This window comes from Biomphalaria glabrata, chromosome 5 (assembly GCF_947242115.1).
Source record: "Biomphalaria glabrata chromosome 5, xgBioGlab47.1, whole genome shotgun sequence".
NCBI lineage: Eukaryota > Metazoa > Mollusca > Gastropoda > Planorbidae > Biomphalaria > Biomphalaria glabrata.
The window spans coordinates 51275128-51289396 of NC_074715.1; the positions used below are offsets into that span (position 1 = coordinate 51275128).

Consider the following 14269-nt stretch of genomic DNA (forward strand, 5'->3'; position numbering starts at 1 on the left):
TAATCGGAGAGGACAGCTGTTTAAACGCTGTCACAGGTTTTGTTTTTAACTTGGTTATTAAACTTTTTTTTTTTTTCCTGGATAGCTTGGTTTTTGTGGTTCTTGTAGATTTAGTGTATACTAATATGCAAGTTAGGGTTTATAATCGATCTACAGTAGTTTTTACTCTTTCCCTCCCTATTTATTTTTTCACATTCAGACAGAATTCCTCATTTTGCTCATCAGTATTTCACTACCATATTATGATTAAGCTTCAATACCTTTGTTTGTTGTGATCAGAAAATGTTTTATTTAGTATAAGATTAAATGGGAATGCGTGCTCCTTCTATATAACATAAAAAAAAATTTGTTTAAAATTAAATATTAATTTAATTTAATGAGGTCGAATCAACGATGGTATCGTCGATTCGGAGAGAAAGAGTTGATTATCCCGCCGATGAGCCCATTTGTTAGGGTTGAAGTCATAGAGTTTTAAGTCATCCCCTTGAGCCAACTAAAAGAACCTGACAATGTGAGGAAAAAGAGAAGGCCAGGCAACAACAACATCTCTTGTAAGGATTGAGTGGAGATGTGAGAAGAATAAAAGAAGAGAAAAATGATAAAGAACAATAGAGAAGTAGGAGAGAGACAAGGAGAAGAAGAGAGAGACAGAAACAGGGAAAGAGAAGGACAGAGAGAAAGAGACACAGAGAAAAAAACAGAGAGACAAAGAGAGAGAGAAAGACTCGCATTGGAATCAAATGTATACAAACACAAGCAGCTTAGACCAGTAGTTCTCGCCTTGGCATCAAATGTATAATCTAAGTTTTCATTCATTTTTACATTGCAGTTTGTCTAAAATAATTAAAAGCAGAAACATTCAATATGAAACGCAATGCAAACGATCACATATGGTACAACATAGTGGCTAACAAATAGATCCAAGACAGGCCAACACTTTATAAACAAGTTATTTATTTATTAATATAAATCATATTTAATGTATTTCTGTTTCACATTCTTAGCAAATAACATTTTATACATAACATTTTCTAGAACGCAAAACGTCAAGACTTCATTGAGAGTACTTCCTTATAAAGGCACAAAAATCAGCTTACCCTACCCAAAAATAGTCTATGTAATAACTTTATAATCAGAGCTATACAGATGTTGCATGATACACTCTTATCTTGTTGGTCTAATAACTTTGTAATGACTATGAGATTTGGCTAAGGTTGTGACATCAACAAAAAACGAAAGACTCAATGTTTAGTCTCACTAAACTGGTATAGTTGTTTCTTGTTTGCGAGTAATTCCTTTCAATTCTAACATAGAAGTGAAAAGCTATCACACCCTGGAAATAGTTTAGATAGTTAACCAGGCACCTGCATCCCACAAAGCCTTAGAATAACGAAGACACAGAACCGTAACAAGTTTAACAGGTATTGGACGTTCCTCAGAAATTAAGATTCCATCCTAGCCCTTAGCATCATGCAGGACGGCAGGGTATATTAGAAGTAGGCCGGGTTTGAACTCGAGAGCATCGTTACGGCAGTCGAAAGCGCTTACTACTTGACCATGCCAATTTGTATTTCTGTTATATCGTCATGGATACTATCACCAATAACCACAGGGCGTGATCTTAATGCTATCGAGGTTTGAAAATCTTTCTCCACTTCTGCTCCATCTTACTTGACCAAATCATAAACATCTAGATCTTGGTTTTCTTTCTTTGAAATAAAAATGGAATTCTAAAATACGACAACAGGTAAAAGAAAGCTTATCAGTCATAAAGTCTGGTCAGACTTTGTTGGCCTTAGTATTATTTCTTTTACAAAAGTGGTGTCTCTTTCAGAGGCGTAGCGCTTTAGTGGGCTGTTTTTTTTTTTCATATTTGGCCAAATTATTATTTATTATTTTATCCAGTAAAGAATTGGATTAAGGGCACTGGTTACACTTAGTTTGGTTGTTTATTTCATTGTTGGCCTAAGCGTTATTTCTTCCTACAGCATATTTTGTTGCCTAAACTCTGCTTAAACATGTCTGAGAAAAGCCAGTACAGAATTGGGTTGAGGGCACTGTTACCGTACAACATTACGTAGCTCAGAGGCGAAAGACAATCGTAGGTCGTCTCCGGAGTGGGGTAAATCTCCCAGTAAAGTAGAAGGTACATTAGGTGGGTGGGGAAGACGCACACTGCGAATGTCACCATGACAACCACAAGAAGCTTGATGACGCGGCGCCTGGAGGACATCACCCGAAGAGAGTGCATGCGGTACTGGCCCTTGGCACGCCGCGCCTCTGGAGTGGCTGGGACGCTATTGCCAGCCTTCTCACCATCCTCCGAAGAAGTGGCGTCTCCTTCAGAGGTGTAGTCACACGACAGGTAACGTCTCGCCTTTTTAGGCTGCTGATGGCTGGATTTGTTACCTGTTTTAGCCCCAGGGAAGCACCGCTGATCAGGACCTGGTGGCTCAGTTTCTAAAATAGCTTGGTCCATCTCATCTGGAGATGGACTCTCCACTTGGTTCCCTTTCCGAGGTGCTTCTCGAAAAATATGCCAAGACCCTGTTCTTTTGGCGATATTATTATTTTGAGCTTTGCTTTTATATTGAGGTCCTTTGTTTGAGAATGACGATCCTTGAAACGTCCGTGTCTGGACACCAGTAACGGATCCCTCATAGCATAGAACAGTTTCCTGCGAAAACATAGAAAATTAATGTCGATATTGTTGTAAACTCTAAAATTTATACCAACTAATTAAAATTTAATTTGAAAAAAAAAATATTGAAACACTATTGTTATTATATTGCATATTTAAAATCCCACTTTAAATCATTTTATGGTCAAATTATCTTTTTTTAAACGAGAGGCTTTCATCTTTTAAAAATTAAAGGAAATGTTTTTTTAGTATTAAAAAATGTCCTGATTTAAAAATCAAAAAACGATTTTAAAAACTTTAATTGTTGTTGTTTTTTTTTACATAAAAATACTTTATTACCCTGAGTGTAAAGCCTTTTTATCAATTTCAGTTGCAGGACTACTTCATATAAGCATTTTCCCGTTTCTTAATGGCATTGGAGGCAATTGGAGCATAATAATATTTGTCGAATCATCCAGGACAACGAAAGACACATTGAGACTCTAATCGCTCCGGTACTTAAAAAGTAGGTCAATTAGTGGCTATATATCAGAGGCAATAAACTTTTATTTGGTCTGTAATTTTAAAGATAAGATTCACGAATCAAGACTATTTTCGTCCTTTTTTTAAGACACATGGCTCTTGACACAGGCTTTTAAAGAGTTCACATACTTAGTGTATCATATCATACCACAGGCGCCTATTTGAGTTGCTACCCATACATGTTGTACTAGGTGCGGACTGGCTACATTGGCTTTCGGGCAAATGCCCGGTGGGCCGGTACCCAATTGAGCCGGTAGGGCCACGCATGAATGCCAGGAAATTTTATTAAAATTTTATAATCTTCTCTTTCATGGTGGTAGCAAAGATTATTTTCGGGGAGGATTTGGAGGCATTGTCGTATACATCCGTATATAGTGCTTACAGTAGACGCCTGTTCTTTATACATACTAAACGATTAACAAGAAAATAAGGACCTTTATTTCTTATAAAGATCGACGTTATTGTGAATTATAAGCACTTAGCCGCCGCGCTCCCAAGACCTTGTGAGATTTTCAGTTAAATAATGGAGGATGAAGAGTTTTATTTGTAAATTGAAGTCCATATGTCTGAGAAAGTGGCAAGGAGTGAAACTAAATCATAAACATCATAGTCATTGAATGTGAATGTCAAGTACATGTATATATTTATTTATATGGTATCTGGAATTTTTTAACATTAAGAGAGTCCCCATTCTAAGTGTTATACTTTATTCATTTAGTAATTGCGCTTATGAAACAGTTTAAAAAATTTTCAAACGCTAAATACTTTCGATACATTATTAAACTTTAAACAATTTTTTGGATGGCAGGGATGAATGGATGCCCATCATATGGCACACAATTTGTGGGCCGGATTGCATAGAAATGCCCTGGCCGATTTTAACACCAAGTCCGCCCCTGATGTTGTATAATAAATGATAAGGCTTGTCGTCCAGTCGGAAGATTAATGAGGTGTGTAGTATTTCCCGTGACTACGCATCCCCAGCTGTGGCCTAAATATTTTGCCACATGTAGCACAGACATAACCATTGTAAATGATGATATAATGATGTAATTAATAGTAGTAGTTGTTGTTGTTTAAAAAATATGGGGGGCCTCGCTAGCATTAATTAGGTTGGACCCCGCAATTTGTGAAGCCGGTCCTGATTGTAGCTGAGTGAAAATAGGAAATAAGACAATAAACCATGAAATTAAAAAAAAAAACATGAAATAAAAAAAACAGGAAAAAAAAACAACAACATGAAATAAAACATAAGATAAAAAGACATGAAACTTAGGTCAAGAAAGAATACATGGATAAAGAAAAAGCTTTTTTTTTTCCTATAGTGCTTGAAGGATTAAAAATTAAGATATTGCACCCCCCCCCCTTTTTCCAAACCCTAAAATAATCTTGTGTATGTTGTTATTGATAAGATCAGAGCGCTCCATCATCAATAATGATTGCAAATTGGAAAATCAAGTTTCATGCAAGAAGAACTTGGGAACTATCGCAACGAGAGCCTAAGGCATACACCCCACCATGAGGCAGTCATTGACCCATCAATCTAGCAGTCTCGATTTTATAAAAAAAAAAGAAAAAAAAAAACTGACTTTGAAAAGTTAGACCTGTTGATAACATTTATTTTGTCACCCTGACCTAGACGTATGAATTGGCGTTTCTTTATGGGAGGAACATACTAGTCCAAGTGACAAGACCGCAACTGTCTAATCCAGGATTGGATTAATCTATTGGCATGTCCAAGCACGTGAATATGGCATCATGGGGGGGGGGGGGGGGCAAAGAACTAGGCGAGGGGGATTTCTAACGGTCAGTTTACGAGACTCTGGATTTTTTGTTTTTACGTAGCTCCTTTGATATAGACAGACTAATGGCGAATTTGTAACTAGTACGATGTAGGACAGACGTCTATAACATATGTCAAGATGCCAAGTCTTGAGCTCAGCTTTGCTGAACAGATGCGAAACAAAATGAAATAACAAAGAAAAAAGGATTCAATATATTCTGCCAATTACTCTCACTCCCACTGTGTCTGTCTGGTAAGAGGTATAAACGTAATTTCTCCCTCACCTACTCTCGTATCAATGTAAAACTTTACATAACTATTCATTGGCATAGACAAGACGTCAATCAATAAATAAGAAAATAACAAAAAAAAAAAAAAAACAACTAAAAAAAAAACAAACAAACAGAGCTTATATTAAGCGCAGCTGTATCAATTAGCTTGGATCAATTTATAATAGATCTGTAGGGGCGTGGGGGCTGAGTGTTTGAGCATTGGCTTCTGAAACTGACGTACTGGGTTCGAATCTCGTTGAAGACTCTTAATTTGGTATTTATAGAGCGCCCCTGAGCCCACCCAACTCCTAATGGGTACCTGACTTTAGTTGGGGATAGTATAGGTGGTTGGTCGTTGTGCTGGCCACATGACACCCTGCTCGTTAACCGTTGGCCTAATATATAGTTAATTACTGGCATTTAAATATTTTGTTTGATACTAACAAAGGGAAAGTAATCCTTCAGTATTCATAGAGATGGCTAAATTTGTATGGTTTACTTCCTGTAGATAATTAAACACATTTTGTCTTCACCAACCATTCTCGGGTTGAGATTCGACACAATTATTCATTTAGAACTAAAAGTACATAATAGGAAGTCAACACAAGAATGAAAAAAAAAACAACAACAATTAGTTAATTAAGTTTTGGTAATAAATTACTTGGTTTGGTACAATGTTAATGTCGCAGGGCTGAGCCGAAGGCTCTTCGAGCCCTAAGTTTGAAAAAAAAACCTGCTTGGACGCCAAACAGTAAAAAAAAAAAAAACACACAGTTCTGCTTGGGAGAGACCCTAGACAATGCCTATGTAAAGCATTGCTGTTGACCGATGCGTTTGACCCCCGACACGTGGGCTAGATACACGGCCAAAGGCCGAGAATGCACCTGGATCTTCTGCCATTTTCCTTCAATGTACCAAGCTAACTGTGCGGGACCCGCCATTTATGTAACGGTCCCTTTGAGGAACAGCGCATGGATTGGTGACAGGTTTGTGAGGACTTATTTACAACTCCGCCCGTGCAATGAGTGGACTCTCGTCTACCCGTGGGCATCCCCACGGGAGTCCTGTGTTGCTACCCATTTAGCCTAGCCACTTCCTCAAATGGCCGTTTCCACGCGGGCGCCACGATGAGGCAGGGCAACGTGCCCGCGTGGTTTGGTACATGTTTGGTATCTCGAACAAGGGAAAGAAGCTTTACTTGACTGATGTGGTGGTATAAGCTGAGTTAGTCCCCCTTTATATGAGGCTGCCGTCTTAGGTTTAGTCAACACAATTCTCGTGGAAATAGACTAGACAATGTCAAGGAGACAAGACTACTGTTGTCAACTAGATTCAATATTAATGTGCGCCAAAAGAGTGCAAAGATTACAAATTTAATTTTGCAGTACAAAATAATTATTTGATTTTTTTAAAATATAAAGTGTATAAATGAATCCGTATTCTGTTTCTGTTTTACATGTTTCGGATGTTGCTTCAGAGTTGAAGATAATTTACCTTCTAGTCAAAACCTGCCGCAGGACGACGGGGGAAGGCAGCAGGCAAGGTATAATCCCTGGACCATCATAACAATCAAACCACAGTCCAGCGCGCCACCCTGTATATGTATCGGTACTGGATGACCACCTGTTTTTTTGTTTCTTTTTTTTTTGTTGTTGTGTTGTAAAAAAATGTTTTACATGTTTCGGATGTTCCTTCAGAGTTGAAGATAGTTTACTTCCTAGTCCAAACCTCCCGCAGGACGACAGGGGATGGGAGCGGGCAGGGTTTGAACCCTCGACCGTCGATAAATCCGAACGACAGTCCAGCGCGCAAACCGCACGACCAGGCAGCCATCCTGCATACCGGAAACACCAAAGATTTGAGTTTGAAACTCTCCTGTTGGAAGAGGATGGAATACTCTGGATTAACCGTTATTGTTTTAAATATAGTTAAATGAATGCGTTTTTTTTCTCTGAATAGTAGCAATAAACAGACCTAATCACCCACACACTTTGATAAATATTCCGCTGTTAAAAAAAGTACACTGGAAGTCGAGACCCCTCTCTGGGACATTAAGGGTCTGTGGCCTATTCAATGGCTTTGTCAATTTGTCACACTTAAAAGAGTCGCTAGAAGAAACAAATCTGGGGGCAGTTTTAACTTTGAAAAAGTCATTTTGAAAATGAGGTTTCTAAATTATAAATACTATTTTGAAGGAGATTCAATTAATTGTCACATTTAACAATTACAGCCCTTACAACATTCTATAAAGAGACACAGGACAAATAAAGAAAAAAACAACAACTACAGCACTAAAAAGAGAGCTACACGTAGCACTGCTTTGATCACGAATGAATGTGTCATAGTCTCTTTTTTTTACATTTCGGATGGACATCCATCAGACATTTTTTTTCAAGTTTACAAAATACTGAGAAAAAAAGTCGCGACAGCTGCCATTAGTAAATTATACTTGGAAAAACATTTTATTAGTGACAGTAATCAGTCGGATTTCTTTCTGTGAACTATATCCATTGCCTATCCCCCCCCCCCTCTTTTATTTCAAATTTTCTCGTAATGTTATTCACAAAGTGTCATTGTCAGGTACCAATAGGCCTGAACTCGTGGATGTGATAGGGCTCCCCCTCCCTTTCCGCTTTCCCCCTAAAAAACAAACAAACAAAAAAAAAACAAGATGGTGTAGTGTGGCAACAAAAAAACAACAACAACAACAACACAACAACAAAAAAAGAAAAAAAAACAGGTGGTCATCAGGTACCGATACATATACAGGTTGGCGCGCTGGACTGTGGTTTGATTGTTATGATGGTCCAGGGTTTATACTTTGCCTGCTGCCTTCCCCCGTCGTCATGCGGCAGGTTTTGACTAAAAGGTAAATTATCTTCAACTCAGAAGGAACATCGGAAACATGTAAACCATTCTACAAACACCAAGTATCAAGTATTATCCTTACACATAATTCAACAGTGACGTTTTTACAATTGTATTCTTACACTCAGAGACCTCTTTTAAATAACTGTTTCCTTATTGAATATTTTGTCATAACAAACACACTTTGATGCCATTATCAGTGTTTCATAGGCTTTCTTTTTGTTTCGATACTTACGTCTTAAATCAAAATTTTAACATTGTAGAACAATCTTTTTCCCTGGGCTAAGGATCGGGTCTCAAACAAGGGAATCCTATGCCGAACTGGGAGTCGAACACTTAGTGAGGTTGTGACAGAGCGTCGGATGAGGTTTGCGGGACATGTTCTCCGACAAAATGAATGACGCATACCACGAGTTGCGATCACATGGAGGCCAATGCGAAAAAAGCGCAAACAGGGACGTCCTCGTATAACTTGGCGCCACACCTTCATGGAGGACTTCAGAACAGTGGACACCAGGTGGCAGGAGGCTTCAGACATTGCCAGTGACAAATCTTTGTGGAGACAGCTTGCTGACCAATGCGCCGAACGGCGGGGGAGGACCTAAGTAAGTAAGGAGGTGGACAGTGGTAGTCTGCAGGATTCAATTCAATCTCGTGACCATCGAGACTATGCATCAAAGTGCAAAGATGTGTATTGAGGGGGGAAAAGAGGGTCCGATGCTAAGGGCGCCACCCTCGGGAGGGCGCCACACGCATAGAGGCGCTAAACATATATTAGATTATAAGGTTATTTGTATATTATTATTATTGTCAAATACTTTGTATTAATAAGCCTATATTTTTATGTGATGTTCATGAACAATTGGGAAAGGGGGCGCCAATAAAAGTTTCTTGCCCCGGGCGCACGTTTTGCTCACTACGCCTCTGACTATATATTCATCTCTTAAAACTAGTAAACCACTCTCTTTCAGTTCCTCACCCCCCCCCCTCCGCGCCCCTATTCGTCATGGACCTGGATGTGATGAACCCTTCGCGCCATGTCTGCTCTGCCACAGGTCACTCACTTTTTTAAATTCATATAATATATAAAACAAGTTTTTTTCAACTCATGTTTAATTCCCAACAATTTTTACTAACAAAACAGAAAAAAATTTTGACATACAATTCTCCCTGACAATTTATCTCTAAACGTATCCTAAAAAATTATTTTAAATTTTTTTTTTCGCTAGTGTGTCTAAGCCAGTGTTTCTCAAACCGTAATCCTCGGAACCCTAGGGTTCCATCAGACCTGATGTTCAGTTTAATTCTCAGAATGCGCGAAGTGTTCCGTTAAGGGAAAGCGTTTGGGAATCACTGGTCTTAACGATAATTTTTCACATCTTTCTGTGCTCTTTACTAAATCAAATACTAGTCAATCTTGAGTGATGACTCACATTTATGGTCTTAATTATCAGGACAATGAAATCTAGAAAAAAAAAATTATTGCAACACTCTTAAATTGAAGGCTTTCTTTCAAACTACAGTCTAACTACAATCTGATGAACCTGTTCCTCAAACAAATCGTTTACGAGGGCTTTAGGCAGTCAGCACAGCGACATTATGTGCTTATTTAAAGTGGGGAAAAATAAATGCATTTTAAATGTACTTTCCGCTCTATTCAGACCCAAGACGGTTGAAATCAGTAGTTAAAAGCTCTGTTACTGTGAAAACATCGCCAGATGAATGCATTTAATACAAACCGTTCCACTTTCGCCTGGGGGGACATTTCTTTTTAGATGTACCATGTGCAATAAGATGTGTACATTTATAGTCCTCATTTAAATGTTTTGAGATCTATGTTAAGCTTTCGGAATTCACAAACAAAATTGCAGCTTAGAATTATATTTTTTAAAAATTTTATTAAATAATTTAAATAAAACATAAACAGTTAATAGAAAATCGTTAGATATGTTGAAAAACTAAATAAAATGATACTAGATTTTTAGCATAACCTTTTATTGTTTTTTACAATCGTTATATCAACCCACTCTGTCTACTGTCTGTCTGGTAAAAACGTATGTACATGTTATTTCTACGAAACCCATTCTCGGATCAGGTTCAAACTTTGCACAATTATTCTTTGACATAGACAAGACATGAATCAATTTAAAAAAAAAAAATTTGTTTGATAGCCACAAGGGAAACTAATACTTCACTATTCACAGATATTACTAAATTTGTTGGGTTTAGACTTCGTAAATAATTGTTAAAGCTATCTTCCTATCTTATATATTGTAGAAGGTACTTCAAAAAATAAGGTAATTAAGTCCTACGCATTTCATGTGCCAATCTAGTCATGCGTGTTAATCAATGACTTAAAGTTCGCGAAGTCGCTTGTTTTCCTGGTTGATTCACACAACCCATTCCATTCTCTAATGGCACAAGGAAAGAAGGAGCAATTGTAGAAATTAGTTCTAGTTCTAGTTCTGCCCGACTCGGGCAGAGTTGTGTTTACTGAGCGCCTAAAGGCAGCACGGAAAACCAACTCCTAGATACCCCTCCTCCCCACTGGTCCACAAATGAGATAGGACCAAAGCGCTCTGAGCATGCTATAAGCATCAAAGTAGCGCTATATAAAAGCTATAATAATAATAATAATAATAGTGTATGGAAGAAAAATGTGCCTCTATGTTTGCGTCTTTCAAGTATTTCATAATGTTTTGTTTTTCTATTTTGTAAGCTATGGTTTAGTGTTTACTTTTATTCTTCTGTCCTGAAGTGCCTCTAAGTTTAGTGATTTTACTTACGAATGATTGTCCTTGTAATTTGATTGTTTATGGGAACTTGGGCTTATACTTTTTCAAAATAAAATCTTGAATTGAATCTGCTCTAGTCATCTATACTATCTATATCTTGAACACAGATAGATACAAATAACAAACATAGAGTTAGATAAACAAGAAGACATTCAGAAAGACAGACAGACAGTCAGAGTGAGTTGATACAAGCTTTGTAGATAAAAATAAATAAAAGTCTATTTCTCTCACCTGCCTCGTTGGTGTAGAGTCTCGACACGAGACTGGCCTCAAGAGCAAAGTGTTCTGTGAGTTGTGACACGTCAGCTTCCCGCTCTGCCACAAGGCACAACAAACTTTGGTATACATGAAGATCATGACCCTGTGACAAACAAATATAGAGGCTATACAAGGTTTACGGTGTTTTGAATGTAAGATGTAGGACAGAAACCACCAAACTTTAATTTATCTTCATTACCTTTACCTTTTACCCATCCCTTAGTCCGTTGGGGCACCATGCAAGATTTGTCAACCGTCTTTTTCCATTCCTCTCTGTCTTTTGCCTTAGTTTGGAAGCTTCTTCAAAGGCAGACCCGTCCATTCTTTTATGTTGTCCTCTTCTTTTTCCTGGTACTGTTCCGTGAAGGAAGGTCTTGAGAGCATCGAAAACCTTCTAATATGGCTATAGATTTTTAGCTAGCGTTTTTACGACAGTTATCAGGTCATCATGGGGTACAACATCTGCAGTAACCCTGTCTCCAATCCTCTTGGTTTGTGACGCGGTCTTTAAATGAATTCAAATTGAATTTATCGTCATATCAAGGGTCTAAACTATACAAAGTTTTTGGGAAAAGCTTCTTGCACTTGCGTCCAAAGCAGAGCCCCGTTGGTTTGACAAAAGGGAACCAAGTTCATTGCATTGGCAGTGGTGGAAGAAAGTCACAACATCCTGTCCTAACCCAATAGCAATTGTTTTCTCATTAGCGGTCAATCGAAAGGCAGATGTGATAGTTATCACGGGTGTTGTAGGATCAGTGCTTTCAGAAAAATAAAACAGTGAAAGCAATCTGCCTGGAACTCATTCAGACGGACTTGTTGCTTTCATTCAACTTTTTGGAAGGAGTTACCATCGGTCTAGACCAGTGATTCTCAAAGTGGTCTATACGGATCCATGGAGTGCTAGGAGTGCATCTCACTGGTTTTCCTGGCTAGTTCAGGCAACCAATTCGATGCGCTAATGGTACTAGGGAGAAAGGAGCGTTGGTACACATGCGTCCTAGCATATGGAACGAGGAATGTGCCTTTACTTCCAGAGGGTCTACGAGAATGAAAGAATGAGTTGGGGGTCTAGGAGTACATCTCACTGGTTTTCCTGGCTAGCTCAGGCAACCAATTTGATGCGCTAATGGTACAAGGGAGGCAGGTGGGTTGGTACTGTACACATGCGTCCTAGCATATGGAATGAGGATTGTGCCTTTATCTCTATGCTTTGAGCACGTGCACATGTGCATAAATTAAGTGGCAGATACATAAATAAAAAAAAATAGGTTATATTTTTGGTTTCTTTAGACAGAGTGACCGCTCTTACATTCAAAATAATAATTACAATCTCTCTTACCCCAAAGGTAGTATGTACCAGACGACAAAGTTGATGGAGTAATAATTTCTCAAATTGGTAATAGGACGAATGGGCAGACAGAAGGAGACAGTCCCGTTACTGACTGGATCTTCAGCTTTGAATACAGTAAAATTGTGGATGTCCGGAGAATTGTACGCTGCCGACAAAACCCAAATGGATATCTGAAAAAAAAACAAAAACAAACACAAATATCGTGACAGAGACTCGGTTTGAGAAGTGCTATTATTCATGATATCAAAGAGAATTAATAATGCAAAAATGTTATGTTTAAAAATATATCTTCTAAGGCTCGTGCAAAGAAAATCTAGAAGTCGTACAACAATAAACCAACCTCTCCCTTGAGATCCTGATGCTGACCTAGAAAAGTGGAGGGATTTGGTAACTTGACCTGTCACAGCACCTCTACGACTAAAGTCAAGGGACAGATCATGATGATGATATATTTATGCACTAGTGTATGACGTAATTGTCTTCTTTTTGAAGTACGGTGTCTATTTTATAAAATAAGATACGAGTCTCGCTGTCTGTCACCGCGAAAAGTTACGTGGGATAACTCTAGCACGACTCGCAGAAATAAAAGAGTTATCTTTCCATGACTTTTGTATTGTTGTGGTGTACCGCATGAGGAGAATTTTATACATAGATAATAAACTTTTTTTTTGGTCCTCTCATTTTTGTCAAATTTTTCTTTTATATTTATAGTTTAAAAATGTAAAAGTCTATCTATTAATTCCCCTTTCCGGTTACCACACTAGTTCTATACTTAGACGTTGGTCTGATTGGTTCAACAAATGACCAGACTCATTAACAAATAGGGGAAAAAAATTCCTTCTATAGGCTAACGTATTTCTGGACATCTTAGGAAACATATTGTTATTTTATTAGGACGAAAATAAAATGTTCTTGTAAACTCGAGACCCAGTCTTACTAAACTAAACTAAACAGGAACGACAATTCAGTATGTTGAAGCATTACTCGTGTCAATTTGTCTCCCTTTAGCCAAAAGGCTTATCACGCTATTCGACACGCGGACATTAATATAGTCTGAACAGACGACATCCGGCTGTTTACGTAGATATTGATTGGGTTGATGTTATATTTGTTGGGGTCATACAAAAATGTTTTTAAGTTCCCGAGACCTTAAAAGAGAGAAAAGACGAGAGGCAGTGAGAGAGAGAGAGAAAGAGAGACCGAGAGACAGAGATAAAGATGGAGAGATAGACACATGGAATGTGATAGAGACAAACATAAAGTCAGAGAGACAAGCAGTGGGAGAGAGAGAGAAAAAAAAAGGACTGATACTGGGAGAGAGAGAGTGACAGAGAGACAGAAAGGAAGACAGAGGGGGGGGGAGACAAAGATAGAGAAAAATAGAGAGAATGTGAGATACACAAAGAGAGAAAGACATAAACAGATAAGCAATGGGAGAGGGAGAAAGAGAGAGAGAGATACAAAATAGACAGAGAATATTTGAGAGTCACAGAAATATAGAAAGAGAGAGTCTGATAGACAGAGTGGGAGAGACAGAGAGAGAGAGAGAGAGTCTGATAGACAGACAGAGTGGGAGAGACAGAGAGAGAGAGAGAGAGAGAGAGTCTGATAGACAGACAGAGTGGGAGAGACAGAGAGAGAGAGAGTCTGATAGACAGACAGAGTGGGAGAGACAGAGAGCTAAAGAGGCAGAGATAGAGAGAGAGAGAGTCTGATAGACAGACAGAGTGGGAAAGACTGAGAGAGACAGAAGAGAGAGAGAGTCTGATAGACAGAGTG

General features: G+C 38.4%; 1 protein-coding gene across 2 annotated transcripts in view; it reads right to left on the minus strand.

Annotated features, from left to right (window-relative positions):
* Positions 1-960: 960 nt before the first annotated feature.
* The window catches only part of LOC129926477 (trissin receptor-like), an 84375-nt gene continuing 71066 nt past the window's right edge, over positions 961-14269 (minus strand). For both annotated transcript variants that reach the window (XM_056030717.1, XM_056030718.1), the window contains exons 5-7: positions 12479-12660; positions 11113-11242; positions 961-2677 (exon numbers count right to left, since the gene is read on the minus strand). In XM_056030717.1, the coding sequence (XP_055886692.1) occupies positions 1973-2677; positions 11113-11242; positions 12479-12660 (1017 nt within the window). In that variant the 3' untranslated portion in view covers positions 961-1972. The remainder of the gene's footprint in view (positions 2678-11112; positions 11243-12478; positions 12661-14269) is intronic.